The sequence below is a fragment of the Pseudophryne corroboree genome, chromosome 6 (genome assembly GCF_028390025.1).
Source record: "Pseudophryne corroboree isolate aPseCor3 chromosome 6, aPseCor3.hap2, whole genome shotgun sequence".
NCBI lineage: Eukaryota > Metazoa > Chordata > Amphibia > Anura > Myobatrachidae > Pseudophryne > Pseudophryne corroboree.
Genome location: NC_086449.1, coordinates 672,001,644 through 672,028,071, shown reverse-complemented (window position 1 = coordinate 672,028,071; position 26,428 = coordinate 672,001,644). Strand labels below are relative to the sequence as shown.

At 47.9% G+C, this 26,428-nt stretch overlaps 3 protein-coding genes across 10 annotated transcripts in view; 1 reads left to right on the top strand and 2 right to left on the bottom strand.

Annotated features, from left to right (window-relative positions):
* Positions 1-5,280, bottom strand: part of INSYN2B (inhibitory synaptic factor family member 2B) — a 249,720-nt gene extending 244,440 nt beyond the window's left edge. For both annotated transcript variants that reach the window (XM_063928262.1, XM_063928261.1), the window contains exon 1: positions 5,068-5,280. The gene's annotated coding sequence lies outside the window, so the exon portion shown is untranslated. The remainder of the gene's footprint in view (positions 1-5,067) is intronic.
* The window catches only part of DOCK2 (dedicator of cytokinesis 2), a 1,781,615-nt gene that overhangs the window by 1,232,419 nt on the left and 522,768 nt on the right, over positions 1-26,428 (top strand). The gene's annotated exons all lie outside the window — the stretch shown is intronic.
* Positions 18,028-26,428, bottom strand: part of LOC134933211 (ERV-BabFcenv provirus ancestral Env polyprotein-like) — a 447,012-nt gene continuing 438,611 nt past the window's right edge. For all 4 annotated transcript variants that reach the window (XM_063928260.1, XM_063928257.1, XM_063928258.1 and 1 more), the window contains one exon: positions 18,028-20,567. In XM_063928260.1, coding sequence (XP_063784330.1) covers positions 18,356-20,287 — 1,932 coding nt within the window. In that variant the 5' untranslated portion in view covers positions 20,288-20,567 and the 3' untranslated portion in view covers positions 18,028-18,355. The remainder of the gene's footprint in view (positions 20,568-26,428) is intronic.

Sequence of the window (26,428 nt, the reverse complement as noted above, 5' to 3'; positions counted from 1 at the left end):
CCACAGAAGAGACACCCTTGTCCTTGGAGACAGGGTTATCCGTAGGTGCATCTGAAGATGCGACCCTGACCATTTGTCCAACAGATCCCTTTGGAAAATTCTTGCGTGGAATCTGCCGAATGGAATTGCTTCGTAAGAAGCCACCATTTTTCCCAGGACTCTTGTGCATTGATGTACAGACACCTTTCCTGGTTTTAGGAGGTTCCTGACAAGCTCGGATAACTCCTTGGCTTTTTCCTCCGGGAGAAAAACCTTTTTCTGAACCGTGTCCAGAATCATCCCTAGGAACAGCAGACGAGTTGTCGGCATTAACTGGGATTTTGGAATATTCAGAATCCACCCGTGCTGTTTTAGCACTTCTTGAGACAGTGCTAATCCCATCTCTAGCTGTTCTCTGGACCTTGCCCTTATTAGGAGATCGTCCAAGTATGGGATAATTAATATGCCTTTTCTTCGAAGAAGAATCATCATCTCGGCCATTACCTTTGTAAAGATCCGAGGTGCCGTGGACAATCCGAACGGCAGCGTCTGAAACTGATAGTGACAGTTTTGTACAACGAACCTGAGGTACCCCTGGTGTGAGGGGTAAATTGGAACGTGGAGATACGCATCCTTGATGTCCAAGGATACCATAAAGTCCCCCTCTTCCAGGTTCGCTATCACTGCTCTGAGTGACTCCATCTTGAACTTGAACTTCTTTATGTACAGGTTCAAGGACTTCAGATTTAGAATAGGCCTTACCGAGCCATCCGGCTTCGGTACCACAAAAAGAGTGGAATAATACCCCTTCCCTTGTTGTAGAAGAGGTACCTTGACTATCACCTGCTGAGAGTACAGCTTGTGAATGGCTTCCAAAACCGTCTCCCTTTCGGAGGGGGACGTTGGTAAAGCAGACTTCAGGAAACGGCGAGGTGGATCTGTCTCTAATTCCAACCTGTACCCTTGAGATATTATCTGCAGGATCCAGGGATCTACCTGCGAGTGAGCCCACTGCGCGCTGTAATTTTTGAGATGACCGCCCACCGTCCCCGAGTCCGCTTGAGAAGCCCCAGCGTCATGCTGAGGCTTTTGTAGAAGCCGGGGAGGGCTTCTGTTCCTGGGAAGGAGCTGCGTGTTGCTGTCTCTTCCCTCGACCTCTGCCTCGTGGCAGATATGAATAGCCCTTTGCTCTCTTATTTTTAAAGGAACGAAAGGGCTGCGGTTGAAAAGTCGGTGCCTTTTTCTGTTGGGGAGTGACTTGAGGTAGAAAGGTGGATTTCCCGGCTGTAGCCGTGGCCACCAAATCTGATAGACCGACTCCAAATAACTCCTCCCCTTTATACGGCAAAACTTCCATATGCCGTTTTGAATCCGCATCGCCTGTCCACTGTCGCGTCCATAAAGCTCTTCTGGCCGAAATGGACATAGCACTTACCCGTGATGCCAGTGTGCAGATATCCCTCTGTGCATCACGCATATAAAGAAATGCATCCTTTATTTGTTCTAACGACAGTAAAATATTGTCCCTGTCCAGGGTATCAATATTTTCCATCAGGGACTCTGACCAAACTACCCCAGCACTGCCCATCCAGGCAGTCGCTACAGCTGGTCGTAGTATAACACCTGCATGTGTGTATATACTTTTTTGGATATTTTCCATCCTCCTATCTGATGGATCTTTAAGTGCGGCCGTCTCAGGAGAGGGTAACGCCACTTGTTTAGATAAGCGTGTTAGCGCCTTGTCCACCCTAGGAGGTGTTTCCCAGCGCTCCCTAACCTCTGGCGGGAAAGGGTATAATGCCAATAATTTCTTTGAAATTATCAGCTTTTTATCAGGGGCAACCCACGCTTCATTACACACGTCATTTAATTCTTCTGATTCAGGAAAAACTATAGGTAGTTTTTTCACACCCCACATAATACCCTGTTTAGTGGTACCTGTAGTATCAGCTAAATGTAACGCCTCCTTCATTGCCAAAATCATATAACGTGTGGCCCTACTGGAAAATACGGTTGATTCGTCACCGTCACCACTGGAGTCAGTGCCTGCGTCTGGGTCTGTGTCGACCGACTGAGGCAAAGGGCGTTTCACAGCCCCTGACGGTGTTTGAGTCGCCTGGACAGGCACTAATTGATTGTCCGGCCGCCTCATGTCGTCAAACGACTGCTTTAGCGTGTTGACACTATCCCGTAGTTCCATAAATAAAGGCATCCATTCTGGTGTCGACTCCCTAGGGGGTGACATCCTCATATTTGGCAATTGCTCCGCCTCCACACCAATATCGTCCTCATACATGTCGACACACACGTACCGACACACAGCAGACACACAGGGAATGCTCCTAACGAAGACAGGACCCACTAGCCCTTTGGGGAGACAGAGGGAGAGTTTGCCAGCACACACCAAAAGCGCTATATATATATCAGGGATAGCCTTATAATAAGTGCTCCCTTATAGCTGCTTTGTTATATCAAAATATCGCCATAAATTTGCCCCCCCCTCTCTGTTTTACCCTGTTTCTGTAGTGCAGTGCAGGGGAGAGACTTGGGAGCCGTCCTGACCAGCGGAGCTGTGAGAGGAAATGGCGCCGTGTGCTGAGGAGATAGGCCCCGCCCCTTTTCTGGCGGGCTCGTCTCCCGCTATTTAGAGAAATCAGGCAGGGGTTAAATATCTCCATATAGCCTCTAGGGGCTATATGTGAGGTATTTTTAGCCTTTATATAGGTTACATTTGCCTCCCAGGGCGCCCCCCCCCAGCGCCCTGCACCCTCAGTGACCGCGTGTGAAGTGTGCTGAGAGGAAAATGGCGCACAGCTGCAGTGCTGTGCGCTACCTTTAGAAGACTGCAGGAGTCTTCAGCCGCCGATTCTGGACCTCTTCTGACTTCAGCATCTGCAAGGGGGCCGGCGGCGCGGCTCCGGTGACCATCCAGGCTGTACCTGTGATCGTCCCTCTGGAGCTTGATGTCCAGTAGCCAAGAAGCCAATCCATCCTGCACGCAGGTGAGTTGACTCCTTCTCCCCTCAGTCCCTCGCTGCAGTGATCCTGTTGCCAGCAGGAATCACTGTAAAATAAAAAACCTAGCTAAACTTTTTCTAAGCAGCTCTTTAGGAGAGCCACCTAGATTGCACCCTTCTCGGCCGGGCACAAAAATCTAACTGGAGTCTGGAGGAGGGTCATAGGGGGAGGAGCCAGTGCACACCACCTGATCTGGAAAAGCTTTACTTTTTGTGCCCTGTCTCCTGCGGAGCCGCTATTCCCCATGGTCCTTTCAGGAACCCCAGCATCCACTAGGACGATAGAGAAATATACATAAACTAAAGATGCTTTTACTTTTTCCATGTAACTGGTAATCATGGACTGTATCTAGATTTTCTTCAAAGGGACTCTGGCAGTGGTCAAACGCTTATCTATTAACAGTTGTATTGATTTACAATGACCCATGACGGTACAGAGATGTTAGCAAGTCAGTACTGCAGCTGACAGAAGTAGAAGACAGGAATAAGATGTGAGCTGGATGAAGTAACAGCAGCACTTTCTTTGTGCTGGGTAGTAGTTGTACAGCACAGCTGTGTTTGCTCACATTTAATTTCATTATTATTATTTATCATTCAAGCTAAAGAATTTAGTTCCAGCATTACATGGAGTCATGGCAAGCACAGGCAGAATTTAACAGCATACAGTCACCAGACAGAATTATTTATATGCAGTAGACGAGGCACAGCTCTCAGCACTACATCAGTAGCTCCCCTGTCACGGGTGTAGTACGGTATGCCGGCGCTCGTGCTCCCGGCGACCAGCATACCGGCATACCGACAGCGTGGCGAGCGCATAGGAGCCCCTTGCTCACTGCGCTCGCCACGCTACGGGCACGGTGGCGCTCTACGCGCGCCACGCTATTTTATTCTCCCTCCAGGGGGGTCGTGGACCCCCACGAGGGAGAATAGTTGTCGGTATGCCGGGTGTCGGGATTCCGGCGCCGGTATACTTTGCGCCGGGATCCCGACATTCGGCAAACAGAAGACCACCCTCTGTCACAGTACATAGAGGTATACAGTATGTATACATCACTACATGATGCAAGTTCCAAACTCACAATTCACTATTCAAAGTCTGCAAAATCATATAATAAAATACATAATCATAAGGTAGATACGATTTTAGATTGTAAAATCTTAGGAACTGGAAAAGGAAAGACTGAAGAGATGTGTTTATAAATAGCATAAGTATGTGGGGTCCACATAGAGGGGGCCTTATATTTCAGGGGGCAACATTCAAATAAATGGACATGCCAGTGCAAATTGCTTAATTCTGCAGGCTCTGTTCCACAATATTTATAGCTCTTGATATGTACATATAATAAGTGAAAACTTTCTGACAAATAGTATTTATTAGTACTGATCCATCAGCCTTTACATGTTGTAAATACAGTAATCAGTAGATTACATACAGTGTGTCAGATAAAAGTTTGCTGCCCTGTAGTCCTTTAATTCATATCACATATCACCTATGTTATATGAATCAGTCATTGCAACAGACAAGGGATATGACAAGTTTGCTGCTTGAAATGAGTTTGCACCGCTGGGGTGATTATACAAGTTGCGCTCTACCTGTTTCTACTGACAGCTATGATGTCAGGTACCATGGTTAAGTTTTTCCTGTACTGTAATTGATTAAACTCTATTATGGCTACCTGACCTGAATGTTAGATGCAGCTTAGTTGGGGAACCGAGATTCCAGAATTAACATCTACTGTCAGCACTGTGATTAAAATTATTCCATACGTGTCAAACAGACAAATTTTAAATGATTTGTTTTCCAAGCATTAGCACAGCTAAAACAATTTTACACACACACACACACACACACACACACACACACACACACACACACACACACACACACACACACGCACACACTGTCATTCAGTCTTATTTCATCCTGTACTTAACGCTGTACAGAGAATGACATATTAGCTAGATTAAAGTCTCTTAAATATTGTCCAAAATGCAATCACTGAGCACTTGTAACAGGGATAAACAAGACACCTTTTCAGAATTGCTAACAGTGGAGAAGAAATATCCTTACCTGGAAGGTGCAGACTGATTACCTGCAGGAAATGTAGATCTCCTCAGTATTGCAGAGCTGTCATGCATATGACTAACAGTAGTGGTGGTCTGAAGGAAAAAAAGAGCTTTATTAAGTCCTATATCTGAGAAGATATCAGTATGTATGGAAGAAGTCTGCTGGTTGTGCTCACGTAGGAATAAATAATAAAAAGCAATGGAAACTGAGCAGCATCCACGGTATGAGAGTGGAAGACCTCTAGTGGTAATACGCTGAAGCTGCTGCACATTTGTGCAGACTTAGGAGACCGTGCTTGTGAGAGAGGAAGTGTCACAGAGATAGGCAGCCTCGTAGTCTATGCTACATTACACTTTTTTTGTTAGTTAAAGGGAAATGGGTGAATCCAGTATACTGTATGCAGCACACATGTACAGAATTCTGTTCAATTTCCAATTCAATTTTATTCAGTGTAAGGGGCATATTCATCATAATCCGAAATATTTTCAAAGTGAAAATATTTACTAAGTTACTAAATTCATCTTGCCAGGAGATGGGCTCTGTTAGTAGTCTGTTCTGGCGAAGAACTGGCAGCAGCATGATAACACTGCTTCCTGGTTTGGGTCCCCTGCAGCTGATGTGGATGTGTATGCATAGCATACTTACCTACTCTACCGGAAGCTGCGGGAGGCTCCCGTTTTTTGGGGTAGCCCCCCGTACCCCCGGAAGAGTGGGCAGGTCTCCCGCATCCTGCTCGCATCTTAGAGATGCGAGCAGGATGGAGATAACCTTCCGCATTCGCGGGTCCGTCGGGTGGAGAAGGGGTTAAAATGGCGCAAATTGCATCATTTTAGCCCCGCCCCCTTCCCGCAAGCCCGCAAATTGCGCCATTTCCCGATGTGGGGGCGGGGCTTAGTGATGTCATAGTCCGGGCCCGCCCCCGAAGACACCTGCTGCGTCTCCCGGAGAGGAGACTTACAATGTAGGTAAGTATGATGCATAGGCGTGCGCAACTAATTTTATTAGGGGGTGCACTGTCTTTTGGGTGTGTCTAGCATCGCCCAGGGACATGTCTAACACTATTTAACATTCTCTCAGTAAAATCACATGGCTTAATCTAATTTCTCCCTAGTTCCTAATACTACAAGTAGATATAATACACCCCAAAGAAATAAAATGAAACATAATGGTGACACCACCAGCCAGTACTGACTGTTTGCTACGGCATAACCCCAAGTCCCAGCTGCTGCTGCATTCTATCGCTGCTTACACTTGCCCAACCTATCCCTGACCAGGCGGCAAAACTAGAGTGTGGTGGGTCTAGGTCCATATGCATACACACACACACACACACACACACACACACACACACACACACACACACACACACACACACACACTGTCACACTTGCCCATCACAGAGCCCTCCTCTGCAGGACACCAGCATTTGTCACACATGACCTCATGCTCACCAGATACTGACAGTAGTGCCCCTTATTCACATTATGCCATACAGCATGAGTCAAAATGCAAATTATGCCACAAGATATGAGCTGAAATTCACGATATGCCACACGGTATGAGCCGAAATTCACGATATGCCACACGGTATGAGCCGAGTTCACATTATACCACTCACAGTTACAGACCGTACTGCTGAACTGCTGGCTGATTCATTAAGTCAATGAATTTGATTACATTTGTTCTCCTCTGATATGCTGCTATTTCACAGTGGCATTAGCGCGGCAAATGATGAGCGAGAGTGTGGGCCAGTGCGAGGGCATGACATCATTGCATTACATAGCACAGTTAGAGGAGGAGCTGGGAGGAGATTTATGTGCACCCATGATTAACCCGGGAACCTGGCCTCCATGGGCCAGTAATACAGTTCTGACCAGCAGGGTAATAATGATTAAAATAATTATTTCAATTAAGCTCCAGCCTCTCCCAGTGGTGCTTTCTTATGTTCTGCAAACAATAGGGCTGATGTAAATTTGGAGGCAAGATATCAGAAATAGTCTCAGTGACGGAAACTCTGAACCATCTCAGCAGAATGTGTCTTCCGGAGCCTCTGAGTTCCCTTGAGAGCAACGCTGCCTGTTGCGTGGATGCACGCGAAGATTGAGAGCACAGGTGGGCTGAAGGAGAGCACAGGAGAGCAGGAGGGAGGGCTGAAGGAGAGCACGGATGGGCGGGAGGGCTGGAGGAGCGCACGGGCGGGCTGGAGAAGAGCATCAGGCTGGAGGAGTGCACGGGCGGGCTGGAGAAGAGCATCAGGCTGGAGGAGAGCATGGGCGGGCGTGTGTGCGTGCAGGCTGGAGGAGAGCATGGGCGGGCATGCGTGTGGGCTGGAGGAGAGCACAGGCAGACGGGTAGGAGGGTGGGATTTGGAGGAGAGCACGGGCAGATGGGAGAAAGGGAGGGGGTGCTGGAGGAGAAGAAGGGCGGATGGTAGGGAGGGAGGGCAGGCTGCAGGATAGGATGGGAGGGAGGGCAGGCTGGAGCAGAGGATGGGAGGGAGGGCAGGCTGGAGGAGAGGACGGTGGATGGGAGGGAGGGCAGGCTGGAGGAGAGGGCGTTCGGACGGGAGGGAGGGCAGGAGGAGAGGATGGGAGGGCGGGCAGGAAGAGAGGACGTTCGGAAGGGAGGGTGGGCAGGAGGAGAGGACGTTCGGATGGGAGGGAGGGCGGGCAGGAGGAGAAGACATTCGGACGGGAGGGAAGGCGGGCAAGAGGAGAGGACGTTCGGACGGGAAGGAAGGAGGGCAGGAGGAGAGGGCGGTCAGACGGGAGGGAGGGCAGGAGGAGAGGACGGGAGGAAGGGAGGGCAGGCAAGAGGAGAGGACGGGAGAGAGGGAGGGCGGGCAGGAGGAGAGGACGGTCGGACAAGAGGTCGGACGGGAGGAGAGGACGGTCGGACGGGAGGAGAGGAAGGGCGGGCAGGAGGAGAGGATGGTCGGACGGGAGGGAGGGCGGGCAGGCAGGAGAGGACGGTCGGACGGTAGGGAGGGCGGGTAGGAGGAGAGGACGGTCGGATGGATGGGAGGGCGGGCAGGAGGAGAGGATGGTCAGACGGGAGGGAGGGTGGGAAGGAGGAGTGGATTGGAGCGTGAGAAAGCTAGAGGAGAGGATGGTCGGATGGGAGGGAGGGCGGAGAGGATGGGAGGGAGGGCGGGCAGGAGGAGAAGACGTTCGGACGGGAGGGAGGGCAGGAGAAGAGGACGGTCGGACTGGAGGGAGGGCGGGTGGGCAGGCAGGCAGGAGGAGAGGACGGGAGGAGAGGACGGGAGGGAGGGCGGGTAGGAGGAGAGGATGGTCGGATGGATGGGAGGGCAGGCAGGAGGAGAGGACGATCAGACGGGAGGGAGGGTGGGCAGGAGGAGTGGATGGGAGCATGAGAGAGCTAGAGGAGAGGATGGTCGGATGGGAGGGAGGGCGGAGAGGATGGTTGGATGGGAGGGAGGGTGGGCAGGAGGAGAGGACGGTTGGATGGGAGGGAGGGAGGGCAGGAGGAGAGGACGTTCGGACGAGAGGAAGGGCAGGAGGAGAGGATGTTCGGACGGGAGGGCGGGCAAGAGGAGAGGACGGTTGGATGGGAGTGAGGGCAGGCAGTCAGGAGGAGAGGAGAGTCAGAGTAGAGGAGAGTCGGAGAGTAGAGGAGAGTCGGACGGGAGGGAGTGCAGGCAGTAAGAGCGGATCGGAGGGTGGGTGAGCTGGAGGAGATGACTTAGGACAGCTGGAGGAGAGGACAGAAGGGTGGGAGAGCTGGAGGAGAGGACTTGGGAGGGCTGGAGGAGAGGACTTGGGAGGGCTGGAGGAGAGGACAGGCAGACGAGAGGGCTGGAGGAAAGGACGATCGGACGGGAAGGAGGAGAGAATGGGCAGATGGGAGGTAGGGCTGGAGGAGAACGCGGGCAGGAAGGAGGGCTGGAGGAGAGCACGGACGGGTGCGTGGGGGGATCTGGGGGAGAGCACAGGTTGGATGAGAGTGCAGGCGGCAGGCAAGCTGGAGGAGCGTGCCAGCGGAAGGTGGGGGCTGGTGGAGAGCACTGCCTGTGACGTGGATGCACAAAAGGATTAAGAGGACAGGCTGTAGGAGAGCATGGGCGGGTGGGTGAGCAGGCGTGCGTACAGGCTGGAAGAGAGCATGGGCGGCCGTGCGTGTAGACTTGAGGAGAGCCCGGGTAGGAGGAGAGCTGTCGGAGAGCACAGGCGCGCGCGCGCTGTGACACCATTGTGTCACTTCCTGAGGTAACATCAGTCCCCCTGTGAAGGTGGTCTTCAGTATGCTGACTGACGGGATCCCTTGTCTGTTGCAATGACTGATTCATATAACATAGGTGATATGTGATATGAATTAAAGGACTACAGGGCAGCAAACTTTTATCTGACACACTGTATGTAATCTACTGATTACTGTATTTACAACATGTAACGGCTGATGGATCAGTACTAATAAATACTATTTGTCAGAAAGTTTTCACTTATTATATGTACATATCAAGAGCTATAAATATTGTGGAACAGAGCCTGCAGAATTAAGCTATTTGCACTGGCATGTCCATTTATTTGAATGTTGCCCCCTGAAATATACGGCCCCCTCTATGTGGACCCCACATACTTAAGCTATTTATAAACACATCTCTTCAGTCTTTCCTTTCCAGTTCCTAAGATTTTACAATCTAAAATCGTATCTACCTTATGATTATGTATTTTATTATATGATTTTGCAGACTTTGAATAGTAAATTGTGAGTTTGGAACTTGCATCATGTAGTGATGTATACATAGGCCCTCATTCCGAGTCGTTCGCTCGGTAATTTTCTTCGCATCGCAGCGTTTTTCTGCTTAGTACGCATGCGCAATGTTCGCACTGCGACTGCGCCAAGTAATTTTGCTATGAAGATAGTTTTTTTACTCACGGCTTTTTCTTCGCTCCGGCGATCGTAATGTGATTGACAGGAAATGGGTGTAACTCGGCGGAAACACGGCGTTTTATGGGCGTGTGGATAAAAACGCTACCGTTTCCGTAAAAAACGCGGGAGTGGCTGGAGAAACGGGGGAGTGTCTGGGCGAACGCTGGGTGTGTTTGTGACGTCAAACCAGGAACGACAAGCACTGAACTGATCGCAGATGCCGAGTAAGTCTGAAGCTACTCTGAAACTGCTAAGTAGTTTGTAATCGCAATATTGCGAATACATCGTTCGCAATTTTAAGAAGCTAAGATACACTCCCAGTAGGCGGCGGCTTAGCGTGTGTAACTCTGCTAAAATCGCCTTGCGAGCGAACAACTCGGAATGAGGGCCATACTGTATACCTGTATGTACTGTGACAGAGGGTGGTCTTCTGTTTTCCGAATGTCGGGATCCCGGCGCAAAGTATACCGGCGCCGGAATCCTGACAGCCGGCATACCAACACTTATTCTACCTCGTGGGGGTCCACGACCCCCCTGGAGGGAGAATAAAATAGCGTGGCGCGCGTAGCACGCCACCGTGCCCGTAGCGTGGCGAGCGCAGTGAGCCCGCAAGGGGCTCATTTGCGCTCGCCACACTGTCTGTATGCCGGCGGTCGGGCTCCCGGCGCCGGTATGCTGGTCGCCGGGAGCCCGACCGTCGGCATACCGTACTGAACCCCACTGTGAGGTCACCGGCCACTCAGCAGTTATTATCAGTGGTTCGGGCGGCTCACGCAGCAGGTGCAGCGGGAGGCACAGGATTGAGCTGCAGGCTGGGGTCCGATCGCACACGCGGCGATCACTGTGCTGCAGCAAGCCTGGAGTGTGGGGTGGTGCCGGACATTAGGGGGTGCCTGTGCGCACCAGGCACCCCCCGTGCGCACGCCTATGTGTGTATGCCATTCCAGAGCAAGGGAAATCTGACATCTTTGCAGGCCCTATAGAAACCTATGGGGGCTGTGGCGGCTGTTGGAAATGGAGGTACTGCAGCAGATCTCAGAAGCTGTGGTCCCTCTATGGCACATTTGCAGTATACTTAATAATATTTGCTGGTATCCCCTAATAACTGCTGTTTTTAGGGCATATCCTGCAAATACTATTTGATAAATAGACCCCTGAAAGAGATATGTGGCACAGGTGGTAGGAAGAATTATACTGTATGTGTGTGAATGCATGCATACATACATACATACATACATACATACATACATACATACATACATACATACATGCATACACTGTAGTACGTATGCATAAATCTAAATTCTACAGCATTAACAAGGTTGTTTTGTGAGATAATTGAACCCCAATAATTTGCAAAGCGTATTGGTTTTTTTATGACCTTCATCTTTTGTGTTATCTGGGGATAAAACTATTACAGTGCCAAGGAACATATTTCTTTATTTTATATATATATATATATATATATATATATATATATTTCTAAAATCCTCTGATGTGGATAAGCTGACGTGTACAATAGTTCTGGGTTCTTGCATACCTTTATTTTGTTAATTATCGCAGGGACAGTACAAACTTGTAAAGTACATTTGTCGTCTACACATTCATGAGAACGCAGTTTATCAATTGAATAGTAAGGAGTCACTTCAATGAATTACACTGTACCATATTACTTAGAGAATAAAGAGGTATTCTTACATCCCAGGCAGAACAATGGCTGCAGCACAGGGTTATGGGTATGGAACAGAAAATAAGAATTTACTTACCGATAATTCTATTTCTCGGAGTCCGTAGTGGATGCTGGGGTTCCTGAAAGGACCATGGGGAATAGCGGCTCCGCAGGAGACAGGGCACAAAAAGTAAAGCTTTTCCAGATCAGGTGGTGTGCACTGGCTCCTCCCCCTATGACCCTCCTCCAGACTCCAGTTAGGTACTGTGCCCGGACGAGCGTACACAATAAGGGAGGATTTTGAATCCCGGGTAATACTCATACCAGCCACACCAATCACACCGTACAACTTGTGATCTAAACCCAGTTAACAGTATGATAACAGAAGAGCCTCTGAAAGATGGCTCCCTAAACAATAACCCGAATTAGTTAACAATAACTATGTACAAGTATTGCAGATAATCCGCACTTGGGATGGGCGCCCAGCATCCACTACGGACTCCGAGAAATAGAATTATCGGTAAGTAAATTCTTATTTTCTCTATCGTCCTAGTGGATGCTGGGGTTCCTGAAAGGACCATGGGGATTATACCAAAGCTCCCAAACGGGCGGGAGAGTGCGGATGACTCTGCAGCACCGAATGAGAGAACTCCAGGTCCTCCTTTGCCAGGGTATCAAATTTGTAGAATTTTACAAACGTGTTCTCCCCTGACCACGTAGCTGCTCGGCAGAGTTGTAATGCCGAGACCCCTCGGGCAGCCGCCCAAGATGAGCCCACCTTCCTTGTGGAATGGGCCTTAACAGATTTAGGCTGTGGCAGGCCTGCCACAGAATGTGCAAGTTGAATTGTGTTACAAATCCAACGAGCAATCGACTGCTTAGAAGCAGGCGCACCCAACTTGTTGGGTGCATACTGTATAAACAGCGAGTCAGATTTTCTGACTCCAGCCGTCCTTGAAATGTATATTTTTAAAGCTCTGACAACGTCCAACAACTTGGAGTCCTCCAAGTCGCTTGTAGCCGCAGGCACTACAATAGGCTGGTTCAGGTGAAACGCTGATACCACCTTAGGGAGAAAATGCGGACGCGTCCGCAGCTCTGCCCTATCCGAATGGAAAATTAAATAAGGGCTTTTATAAGATAAAGCCGCCAGTTCAGATACTCTCCTGGCGGACGCCAGGGCCAGTAACATAGTCACTTTCCATGTGAGATATTTCAAATCCACATTTTTTAGTGGTTCAAACCAATGGGATTTGAGGAAATCTAAAACTACATTTAGATCCCACGGTGCCACCGGAGGCACCACAGGAGGCTGTATATGCAGTACTCCTTTGACAAAAGTCTGGACCTCAGGAACTGAGGCCAATTCTTTTTGGAAGAATATTGACAGGGCCGAAATTTGAACCTTAATAGATCCCAATTTGAGACCCATAGACAATCCTGATTGCAGGAAATGTAGGAAACGACCCAGTTGAAATTCCTCCGTCGGAGCACTCCGATCCTCGCACCACGCAACATATTTCCGCCAAATGCGGTGATAATGCTTCGCGGTGACTTCCTTTCTTGCCTTAATCAAGGTAGGAATGACTTCTTCTGGAATGCCTTTTCCTTTTAGGATCTGGCGTTCAACCGCCATGCCGTCAAACGCAGCCGCGGTAAGTCTTGGAATAGACACGGTCCCTGCTGAAGCAGGTCCTGTCTTAGAGGTAGAGGCCACGGATCGTCCGTGACCATCTCTTGAAGTTCCGGGTACCAAGACCTTCTTGGCCAATCCGGAGCCACTAGTATCGTTCTTACTCCGCTTTGCCGTATGATTCTCAATACCTTTGGTATGAGAGGCAGAGGAGGAAACACATACACCGACTGGTACACCCAAGGTGTTACCAGCGCGTCCACAGCTATTGCCTGCGGATCTCTTGACCTGGCGCAATACCTGTCCAGTTTTTTGTTGAGGCGAGACGCCATCATGTCCACCATTGGTCTTTCCCAACGGTTTATTAGCATGTGGAAAACTTCTGGATGAAGTCCCCACTCTCCCGGGTGAAGATCGTGTCTGCTGAGGAAGTCTGCTTCCCAGTTGTCCACTCCCGGGATGAACACTGCTGACAGTGCTATCACGTGATTCTCCGCCCAGCGAAGGATCCTGGCAGCTTCTGCCATTGCACTCCTGCTTCTTGTGCCGCCCTGTCTGTTTACATGGGCGACTGCCGTGATGTTGTCCGACTGGATCAACACCGGTCTTCCTTGAAGCAGAGGTTCCGCCTGGCTTAGAGCATTGTAGATTGCTCTTAGTTCCAGAATGTTTATGTGAAGAGACTTTTCCAGGCTCGACCACACTCCCTGGAAGTTTCTTCCTTGTGTGACTGCTCCCCAGCCTCTCAGGCTGGCGTCCGTGGTCACCAGGATCCAATCCTGTATGCCGAATCTGCGGCCCTCCAATAGATGAGCCCTCTGCAACCACCACAGAAGAGATACCCTTGTCCTTGGAGACAGGGTTATCCGCAGGTGCATCTGAAGATGCGTGCATTGATGTACAGACACCTTTCCTGGTTTTAGGAGATTCCTGACCAGGTCGGATAACTCCTTGGCTTTTTCCTCGGGAAGAAAAACCTTTTTCTGAACCGTGTCCAGAATCATCCCTAGGAACAGCAGACGAGTTGTCGGCATTAATTGGGATTTTGGAATATTCAGAATCCATCCGTGCTGCTTTAGCACCTCTTGAGATATTGCTAATCCCATCTCTAGCTGTTCTCTGGACCTTGCCCTTATTAGGAGATCGTCCAAGTATGGGATAATTAATACGCCTTTTCTTCGAAGAAGAATCATCATCTCGGCCATTACCTTTGTAAAGACCCGAGGTGCCGTGGACAAACCAAACGGCAGCGTCTGAAACTGATAGTGACAGTTTTGTACAACGAACCTGAGGTACCCCTGGTGTGAGGGGTAAATTGGAACGTGGAGATACGCATCCTTGATGTCCAAGGATACCATAAAGTCCCCTTCTTCCAGGTTCGCTATCACTGCTCTGAGTGACTCCATCTTGAACTTGAACTTCTTTATGTACAGGTTCAAGGACTTCAGATTTAGAATAGGCCTTACCGAGCCATCCGGCTTCGGTACCACAAATAGAGTGGAATAATACCCCTTCCCTTGTTGTAGAAGAGGTACCTTGACTATCACCTGCTGAGAGTACAGCTTGTGAATGGCTTCCAAAACCGTCTCCCTTTCGGAAGGGAACGTTGGTAAAGCAGACTTCAGGAAACGGCGAGGTGGATCTGTCTCTAATTCCAACCTGTACCCCTGAGATATTATCTGCAGGATCCAGGGATCTACCTGCGAGTGAGCCCACTGCGCGCTGTAATTTTTGAGACGACCTCCCACCATCCCCGAGTCCGCTTGAGAAGCCCCAGCGTCATGCTGAGGCTTTTGTAGAAGCCGGGGAGGGCTTCTGTTCCTGGGAAGGAGCTGCCTGTTGCTGTTTCTTCCCTCGACCTCTGCCTCGTGGCAGATATGAATAGCCCTTTGCTCTCTTATTTTTAAAGGAACGAAAGGGCTGCGGTTGAAAAGTCGGTGCCTTTTTCTGTTGGGGAGTGACTTGAGGTAGAAAGGTGGATTTCCCGGCTGTAGCCGTGGCCACCAAATCTGATAGACCGACTCCAAATAACTCCTCCCCTTTATACGGCAAAACTTCCATATGCCGTTTTGAATCCGCATCGCCTGTCCACTGTCGCGTCCATAAAGCTCTTCTGGCCGAAATGGACATAGCACTTACCCGTGATGCCAGTGTGCAGATATCCCTCTGTGCATCACGCATATAAAGAAATGCATCCTTTATTTGTTCTAACGACAGTAAAATATTGTCCCTGTCCAGGGTATCAATATTTTCAATCAGGGACTCTGACCAAACTACCCCAGCACTGCACATCCAGGCAGTCGCTATAGCTGGTCGTAGTATAACACCTGCATGTGTGTATATACTTTTTTGGATATTTTCCATCCTCCTATCTGATGGATCTTTAAGTGCGGCCGTCTCAGGAGAAGGTAACGCCACTTGTTTTGATAAGCGTGTTAGCGCCTTGTCCACCCTAGGAGGTGTTTCCCAGCGCTGCCTAACCTCTGGCGGGAAAGGGTATAATGCCAATAATTTCTTTGAAATTATCAGCTTTTTATCAGGGGCAACCCACGCTTCATCACACACGTCATTTAATTCTTCTGATTCAGGAAAAACTATAGGTAGTTTTTTCACACCCCACATAATACCCTGTTTAGTGGTACCTGTAGTATCAGCTAAATGTAACGCCTCCTTCATTGCCAAAATCATATAACGTGTGGCCCTACTGGAAAATACGGTTGATTCGTCACCACTGGAATCAGTGCCTGTGTCTGGGTCTGTGTCGACCGACTGAGGCAAAGGGCGTTTTACAGCCCCTGACGGTGTTTGAGGCGCCTGGACAGGCACTAATTGATTGTCCGGCCGCCTCATGTCGTCAAACGACTGCTTTAGCGTGTTGACACTATCCCGTAATTCCATAAATAAAGGCATCCATTCAGGTGTCGACCCCCTAGGAGGTGACATCCCCATATTTGGCAATTGCTCCGCCTCCACACCAATATCGTCCTCATACATGTCGACACACACGTACCGACACACAGCAGACACACAGGGAATGCTCTAAACGAAGACAGGACCCACTAGCCCTTTGGGGAGACAGAGGGAGAGTCTGCCAGCACACACCAAAAAGCGCTATATATGACAGGGATAGCCTTATAATAAGTGCTCCCTTATAGCTGCTTTATATATATCAAGATATTGCCATTAAATTTGCCCCCCCTCTCTGTTTTACCCTGTTTCTGTAGTGCAGTGCAGGGGAGAGACTTGGGAGCCGTCCTGACCAGCGGAGCTGTGAGAGGAAATGGCGCCGTGTGCTGAGGAGATAGGCCCCGCCCCTTTTTCGGCGGGCTCGTCTCCCGCTATTTTGTGAATACAGGCAGGGGTTAAATATCTCCATATAGCCTCTGGGGGCTATATGTGAGGTATTTTTAGCCTTTATATAGGTTTACATTTGCCTCCCAGGGCGCCCCCCCCCAGCGCCCTGCACCCTCAGTGACTGCGTGTGAAGTGTGCTGAGAGGAAAATGGCGCACAGCTGCAGTGCTGTGCGCTACCTTTAGAAGACTGCAGGAGTCTTCAGCCGCCGATTCTGGACCTCTTCTTACTTCAGCATCTGCAAGGGGGCCGGCGGCGCGGCTCCGGTGACCATCCAGGCTGTACCTGTGATCGTCCCTCTGGAGCTGATGTCCAGTAGCCAAGAAGCCAATCCATCCTGCACGCAGGTGAGTTCACTTCTTCTCCCCTCTGTCCCTCGTTGCAGTGATCCTGTTGCCAGCAGGAATCACTGTAAAATAAAAAACCTAAGCTAAACTTTCTCTAAGCAGCTCTTTATGAGAGCCACCTAGAATTGCACCCTTCTCGGCCGGGCACAAAAATCTAACTGGAGTCTGGAGGAGGGTCATAGGGGGAGGAGCCAGTGCACACCACCTGATCTGGAAAAGCTTTACTTTTTGTGCCCTGTCTCCTGCGGAGCCGCTATTCCCCATGGTCCTTTCAGGAACCCCAGCATCCACTAGGACGATAGAGAAACAATGGGGTAAATTTACTAAGATGGGAGTTCTATTTAAGATGGGATGTTGCCCATAGCAACCAATCAGATTCTTCTTCTCATTTTTCTAGCAGCTTCTAGAAGATAATACCTGGAATCTGATTGGTTGCTATGGGCAACATCCCATCTTAAATGGAACTCCCATCTTAGTAAATTTACCCCAATAAGAGAGGGTATTTTTCACCCATGTAATATGAAATTTTCCCCGCTGCTGATTGGTCAAATATTTGAATCTGCTGTAAGCATATATTTTATCAGAAGCCACATGGCTTCTATTATATAGCAAATGGTGCTTTGTCAAAACATTGCAACACCATTTTCTTTCTGTCCAAACTAAAGAGTAGTGAAGCTTTCTCTGTTCATCCTATGACATCACACTCACTGCTTTGCCAGTCTCCAGCCAAAATCAATGCAGCCTTTTACATAGGTCTATGGAAAGATAAATGTATGAATATTAAGAGCAGCCAGCTCTGCCTAACCTTTTATAAAGTATTCTGGCATAGCAAGCAGTGACTCGGTAAGCCGAGAAAATCCTTACTTGTAAATTCTGTTCAGTAGCCAGCGCTTGTAATGTTACAGACTTGTTAGATGCTTTCTGGCACAAATCCCACTTACAGTATTGAAAGGATATCAGCCTCTTCTTGTACCCCTCGATTTGATGGCCACTGACGTCAGTGAGAGCAATCCTTAAAATTACAGATTATACACGACACCATGTAATTAAGAATCACTCTGCGTTTATTGTTCATAACAATGGTATATAAGGCATCATTGTCTAGGGAGGGATTGGAATGTCCAGGGAGGGGTAGGCAAAAGTAAATACTTTATTGGTTTAACTTTACTGCATAGGAGGGATAAAACAGGCTACATGGGGGGGGATGTAGGATACAGCCTAGTACTTCATCTAGGGGTGGTGATTTCACACAGTTCCCAACAAACTATGGGTGGAGCTATATTCATTTTATGCAATGCAAGCTAAATCCAAGGCAAAAGAAAAAGAAACAATATTTACACAATGCACACTGACAGAGGAGATTTAACCCTTCAATCCCCTCTTAGAATCATGATTGTTATATGACATGATTCTTAAGTGAGGCTCCTTTCTTGTTCCTCCAGTTCTTGAGATATTGGGCATAATCGTCGGGTCCCTTACTATCAGAGGAGGTGACAGGACTGGTGGTTATATCATAGTACATCAGGGCCTTATCAATGCCTTTGGAGGTAAGTTTCTTTCCACAGGGAATTACACAATAAACTATAATGCCTAAAAGAATTAAAGTTACAAGTATGAATATGCTTATTTGCACAAGAGCCTGTTTCCAATTTTCAAACCACCCAAAATATTGACTCCATGGGTTATCAATACCTGAATTTTTCTTAAGTTCTATGGATAAGGTTTCTAACTTGTTTATGGCTAAAGTAACCTTACCGTTGGGACCAGTGTTGTCAGGAATATATGTACAACAGCCTTCCACCTTACTAATGTAAACACATGTACCGCCTTTTTCTGCTAGAATCATGTCAAGGGCCATTCTATTTTGGAAGGTCATTTGGGAAGTGGCTTCTAGCTGTTCAGCTATACCTTTAAGAGCATCTTTGGTATCATTAACAAATCTTTGTTGATTATAATATATATAATTAATCCAGGCTACGTTTTTATTTACAGTTACTATAGGGAACAATGATTCAAAACCCGCAGCCACCTCATCTCTAGCTTTGAACTCATTTGGAACACCTCTTGGGACCCCTATAGCATCAATGTATACGTGGGGGTCAAAGCTACCTCCTGGGAGTGCTCTTTTCTTTCGATTAGCAGGAGTATTAGAGGGAGGAGTGGGGTCATCGGTGATCATTAGGAGTGGCATTATGACTTTGGCCAGGGCACACTCACCATACCATGGTGTGTCTAATTTACTTCTAAGTTTCATATCCCCACATATGTAATAAATGTCGCCTAATGATCTAGTTTGGTTGACTAAAACAGTTGTTCTTTTATTTGCACAATACCCTGGTGGGAAGGTTTTTAAATTTCTCCCTGTGGTGGTGTTAGATGTATAACAGGTATAGTTTCCAGGATATATGGTTATGGTGCTTCCTGGGTTGGGATTTTTTGACAATATGGGATATTCCCTTTTCCACATTTCGCACTGACTGTCATTTGTTTTGGTGTCATTAAAAAGGCTGAAAAAACAATTTTCCTGTTCTAGGGGTATATTAAGGGGCACTGTACCTAGGTGGGGCCTAGATTTGCCACAGACATAACAGTTACTTTTATTATGTTTGCTAGCACTATACTTCATCCATTCTAACCAGAAATTGATGTCAGAGAAACCAGTTTCAATAGCTAGGGTGTCTTTAAAGGTGGGATTGTTAACGGCCATCATATCCTTGAAGGTGGTTATATGAGGTTTCAAGAGGTTGGGGCGTGGTTTAGGGGGCTTGAGCTGGGCATACTTTTCATTGTTAAACATATCCTGTAACAAGAATGGTGTAAGGGATGGGTTTAAAAAAAAGGATTCACCTAGGACATAGGTGCCTGCATCAGTAGACTGGGGATGTTTTATGCTTAATATGAATTTACTATCACATCTGTTTTGTCTATGAAGGGTAAGACGGGTAAGCAGGGACTCACCATATTTGTCTTTTCTTGAGAGAGCCTCTTTGGGCTGGTATCCATAACTATGGCCAGAATTCCATCCCACTGATCCCCAATACGCACATTTATTTCCCCAATATTTACTAGTAACACAAATATAGGCTTCAGTGGGGGTATTACGTGTACCATACTGATCACACTGCCAGGCATAATGTTTGTTAAGACAGGGAGCAATGGTACAGAAATCTATTTTATAGGCGGCAACCTCAGTATTGGAGGAGTTATACCAAAATGTGTAGGTGCCGGATTTTTGTGTAATGTCTACTTCAGCTGTAGCTTGGCAAGTGAGGACCATTAGGATTATCAACATAGTCCCCAGGATAGAGGTAGGGGACAGGTTCCTCATCCTCCTCTGTTCTTCTGTCTTCGCTAGGTGGGAGGTCAGGGCTGTCTGCCCCCGTTTGTACCTCGCTGGAATCACTTGCTTCCCTCTCTAGGTCTGGTCTAGGAACCTTTTTCACTCGGGATGCATGGATCCAGGTGGGGCTTTCCTCTGTCAGGACTGCTGTTCTGGTTACTGCTACGACCTCTGTCTCTGGACCGTAGGTAAAGTCTCCTGGGCTCTTGTTCCTGGGGAGCACCTTCACCACGACTCTGTCTCCGACTTTAAAGGGGTGTGTAGGTTCCTGTGGATTCAAAGGGTTTTTACAAACAACCTCATGTTCAATTTCATTCAGTTTTATTATCAGGGACCTGACATACTCTTCTCTGATAAGTTCTAGATCTCCCTCCTGTATTACTAATGGTTTCTTAGCCCAAGGTGTAGGGAAGGGCCTACCCATTAATATTTCAAAGGGGGAGTAACCCAAAGTCTTTTGTGGTGTCATTCTGATCTCTGCTAGGATAATAGGAAGGACCTTCTTCCATTTATGGAAGGTACCCCCTGTGGCCTTCCTAAGCTTGTCTTTGAGGGTCCTATTCATGCGTTCTACGACCCCTGAACTCTGCGGGTGATACGGGATGTGGAACTTCCATTCCACCTGCAGGGCCTTTACCAAGGCCTGTGTAATTTTTGCTGTAAAGGCGGAGCCTTTATCACTATTGATTTGCAATGGGCACCCCCATCTGGGGATGATTTCCTGAGTTAGGATCCTAGCAACTGTCTTTGCATCCTCAGATTTAGTGGGGAATACCTCTGGCCATCGAGAGAACATGTCTACAATGACCAGGGCATATTCCTGTTTACCAGTACCTGGGATATGGGTGAAGTCAATTTGCAGGTGTGTAAAGGGTGTGGTGGGGTATTCAAGATGCTGATGTTTTGCCTTGTCAGGGTTGTTGGGGTTGTTTCGCAGGCAAGTGATGCATCTACTGACATACTGATCTACTAATGACTTGGCATCCGTGACATAGAAATCATTACGTAAGAGTAAGGTAGTTGTTGCCTTACTGTGGTGTCCTATGCCATGGTAGTGGGCAATAAACAAGGGTGCACTGGACTGGGGTATACAAGGTTTCCCCTCTTTGCAGATTAATCCTGTTTTAGGATTCTTCTGCAAAACTGGGTAAGTCCAGTCAGCTAGGTCGGCATTGGAGGCTGAGGCCTGTAACTGGGTGATCAGGTAATGGTTGTCGAGAGCTGGGGGGGTCATGATGGTCATGTGGGCCTGAGTGATGGGCTGTGAGGCTGCATGTTTGGCAGCAGAGTCAGCAAGGGCATTTCCAAGGGAGACTGCATCCTTCCCCCCGGTGTGTGCCCTGCAATGGAGGATTGCAATGTCAGAGGGTAAGGTTATGGCATGCAGAAGGTCAGAGATGAGTTGGGCATGTGATATGCCTTTTCCATCAGCTCCAAGGAAACCACGGCGTTGCCAAATGACCCCATGGTCATGCACGACGCCGTACCCGTATTTGGAGTCAGTGTAGATGGTGACTGGTTTATTCCGGTAAAGGTGACAAGCCCTTGTGAGAGCAATGAGCTCTGCAGCCTGTGCTGACTGGTAAGGAATGGGCTGTGCTTCCAGAATAATGTCAGGGAGAGTGACAATAGCATAACCCGCTTGGTACGTGGTGTCATTGGGTCTGCTACAGGAACCATCTACAAAAATGACATCCGCGTCGGGGACAGGGACAGGGGACATGTCCAGTCTGGGGGATGTTTCTGACTCAATGGAGGCTGAGCAGTCATGGGGTTCAGGAGGGTGGTCTTCAGGACCTTTGAGCCCCAGGAGAGCGTTGAGAATGGGTGCAGGACCTGAAGAGTTGGTGGCATACTTAATGGTGAGGGAGGGGTTGTTCAAAAGGAGAACCTCATATCCACTAAGGCGCTGAGCTGACATGTGTTGTGTGTGTAACCCTTTTAAAATGGTTAGAACATCATGAGTGGTGTGAAGTATTGTTGTGTGGCCTAGGGTGAGTGTGGTGGCCATTTCAGTTACCATTGCACAGGCTGCAAGTGCCCTGAGGCAAGCAGGCATACCTTGCACAGTGACAGGCATTACTTTGGAAAAAAATGCCACTGGGCGCAACTTTCCTCCATGAAACTGTGTGAGCACCCCCGCCATGGTTTTACAATTGTCCCTTGCAAACAAATGAAAAGGTAGTACATAGTTGGGGAGGCCAAGTGCCGGACTTTTCATTAACATACACTTTAAGCTTTCATATGCAGTTAACATTTCTTGTGACCATTGTACAATATTAGGTTTGTCTTTCAGTGTGGCTTGTCTCAAAATGTTATCATAATAGGAACAATCAGATATCCACTGTCTGCAGTAATTTACCATACCCAGAAAAGACAGCAGTTCTCTCTGGGTAGTTGGGGTGACCAGGCCCAATACAGACTGAATGCGCTGTGGACTGACTTTCCTTTCCCCCTGAGTGAGCACAAAACCTAAGTAATCCACATGCTTCTTACACCATTGCATTTTTGTTTTGGACACCTTGTGTCCACATTCACAGAGCCAGTTTAACAGTGATATACCATCCTCCCGGCAGGCCTCCTCAGTTTGACTACAGAGCAGCAGATCATCTGCATACTGTAGCAGGACTGAACCATGGTGAGGTTGCCAGGGCCCCAATGTGGCCTGGAGTACAATGCTATAGACAACGGGTGCGTCAATATAGCCCTGGGGTAAACGACACCAGGTGAGTTGCTTGCCCTCAAAAGAAAATGCAAAAAGTAACTGTGTCTGTGCATCCACTGGAATGCTAAAAAATGCATTTTTTAAATCAATCACAGAAAAAATTGCAGCATCTGCAGGGATAGCTGAAATGAGTGAGTTAATGTCAGGTACAATGGGTGCTATGGGCACAATGAGTTGGTTAATTGCCCTGAGGTCTTGTACAAACCTTACACTACCATCTGACTTAGCAACAGGGTTGACTGGTGTGCAGTAAGGTGAGATTATGTGTCTGAGAATGCCTTGTTGGAGAAACTGTTGTATCATTGGTCTAAGACCTTCAACCTTCTCTTGTGACAAGGGGTATTGCTTTTGATAGACAGGTTGTGTGTCAGGTTTCAGGGTTGCTCTATATGGTGTGCAAGGAATGAGGCCAGTGTCATAGGGACCCTCCGACCATAGAGCAGGGTTCACTTTGTCAAAATCAGGTGTAATGTCTGTTGCCTCCCACACCGGTAGGTGTGGGGACTCGACCTCCAGGCCACTGCTAGTGGGTGAAGGGAGAATGGAGATTTCGAGTTTGCTAAGAAGATCCCTTCCCAGAAGATTAATTGGACATTCAGGTATTACAGTGAAATTGTGTTTACCCATATACGTGCCTCCCGTGGTTCTGACACTAAGGGCATCTGTCAGGTAAGCATCTGTGGGTATCCCATTGATTCCCATTGAAGGAGCAGTCTTTTCCAAATGACCATCGTACAGGTCGACACACAAAACACTAGTAGTTGCCCCGCTATCTACCAGGAAAGGGATTGCTCTCTTTCCTATAATCAAGGTTAGTAGCGGTGGGTCCTTCCAGTGTCTGGTGAGTTGGGCAAAGGCTGGGATACCCTCCTCCGGGCCCCGTCAGTGGGAGGGGTCCTGCCAGTCAACTCGGAATCGGACATGATCCTGAAAGGGGTTGTTGTGTGACTGTCGGGGATGATCCCGGGAGGGAGCCGGAGCTTGGGGCTGTCGGTGGTTTTGTGGGGGACAAGGGCAATCCCTTGCCCAGTGATCGTCCCTTCCACAGTTGAAGCAGGAGGTTTGTTTCCTGCTGGCAGAGTCAGGGGGGTGGGGTGGCCTGGCTTGTGGGTTTTGATATCGGGCTGGATTGCGGGGTGGGCCAGTAAAGTGCTGCTGGCGTCTATCTCCCCGGTTTCTGTGATTTTGGTAATTATGAGTTGGGGCATTCTGCAAGGGTTTTTTAACATCAAAGCATCCTGCAGCTTCCTTTTCATATAAGTGCTTTTCAAATTCCTTAATATTATCAGAGGTCCAGGAAGAAACACCTTGCTTAACAGGGACCATAACAGATGGCAACAAGTTATTTACAAAGGTAGAAATTAGTAAATGGTCTGTATCTACAAGAGTAAGACCTGCATCTTCAGACCAACACTTTTTAAACTTCTTCCAAAACTCAGTGACAGTTTCAGTGGGCTTTTGTTTACATGCTACGGCAATAGGAAGAGAAGCTCGGGTTTTAAAAATCTCTTTCATATGGGTCTCAATTTCCTTCCACATCTCCGTTACACCGTCCCCAGTATTGAGAGGGTAGCGAACGGCATCGTTAAGGGTGGTAGGAGTGTTTATGGTGGGAATCTTTTTCCAATCCCACCCGTTGTAATGGTCTATAACCCCATCTATGATCAGCTTCATATCTTCTTGAGTATAGCTGCGTCCTGTGCAAGCCTTTTTCAAGTAAGCTATGCAGCCGTCAGGTGCAACAGTGGGTTTGGGACAGTTCTTAACAATTCTGTCTAAATCCTCTATTTCAATGGGTTTCTTTAACAACTGATCCCCTACTGTCATGAAGGGCAGGTGCTGGGTGGCGACACTGCTGGCATCAGCACTGTTTTCAAGGAAACCAGTGCCGGATCGCGTTATGGAGGGGGTAAGAGGGTGGTGAATGATAACAGTTGAGTCAGCGTTACGGCGGGAGGTGATTTGTTTGTTAGGAGTAGGGGCACTAGGGGCGGGGGTGGTTACGTCTATGTGGAGGGTACTGTCAGGGGGGGCTATTCCTCCTGAGCCTCCTTCTCCTTCCCCTTCCCCTCCTCCCCCTCCCCTTTGCATCGGCATTCGTGACAAAGCAACTGAGCTTCCTTCTCCTTCCCCTTCCCCTCCTCCCCCTCCCCTTTGCATCGGAATTCGTGACAAAGCAACTGCAGCTAACAGATCTGTGTCTTTTAAGGAGGGGTATAGGGGATTGTAAGGCGGGGGAGAAGAATTTTTCAGAAACTTGTTGCTTCTAAATTCCTCAGCTTTATGCAGTCTGGAAGTTACAGATTTTATTCTACGCTGTTTCTGCTTGATATTCTTGTCATACCAATGAGGTGCTATCGTGAGCCATTGCTCTCCTCCAGCACGCATATATGTCATGTCCCATTGTGGGTCATGATCGTACCATGGCCAGGCTTCCTTGTCTTCCAGACAAAGACCTTTGACCATGTCCATATAAAAGGGATAATTAATACCGTCACGGGGGAATGGACTGGGGCTGCCAACTTTCTCTGTCCATCCTGCTAAGTTATCCACCCAAGGGTTAACTAAATAATAATCTGTGGTGGAGTTACGGGCAACATATTCCTTACATGTTTCTCCTGGTAAAGGTGGGGGGTAAATGACTGTCTTACTCTGACCCCCTCCCATAGTAAAGAATACAATCTACACCAGCTTTCTACGCAATTTCTACAACAACTTATAACAACTGTCTATGCAATATCACAACAAAAATGCAGTTTAAAAAAAACCTTCTATACAACTTCACAACAAAAAGACTTTCTATGCAATTTACAAAAACTTTCTATGCATGCATTAGTTAACACCAGTTAATTAGTCATTGACAATATCACAATATTATCTGTATAATGAGAACATGAAATCTTTTGACGGGTACGCTTACCTTCGTACAAGATGTCAGAAAAAATACAGCGTTTTAAACAGGAAGCAAGAAAAGTGTTTTGAGTAAAGATATCTGGCAGACGAAAACTTACCAGCCGTCTGGACCAAACATAAGAACTTATCACACTACAAGCATACAAGAATATAGGCGATCAAATCGGGGTATTTTCTACGTTACGTATAGACCCCAGGTCTATTTTTTTAAGTATCCCAGATACTAACGTCTTTGGAGAATTGCGCTTTTCTCAGACGTATCTTTAAGTCCCAGACATTAAAGATTATATGGTATCCCTGATACCTGTTTTATGGCTTTACATAAAACTACGTAATATTAAGTCCCGGACTTAAATATTACCTTGTCACGTGTTCCCGGAACACGGAGCGAGTTCAAATTCAGTGTTTGAACGCAATCCCTTACGGAAAAGACAGACAATGAATTCTCTATCTTACCGATTCGGGGGCGATCAACTGAATCCAGGACTGAG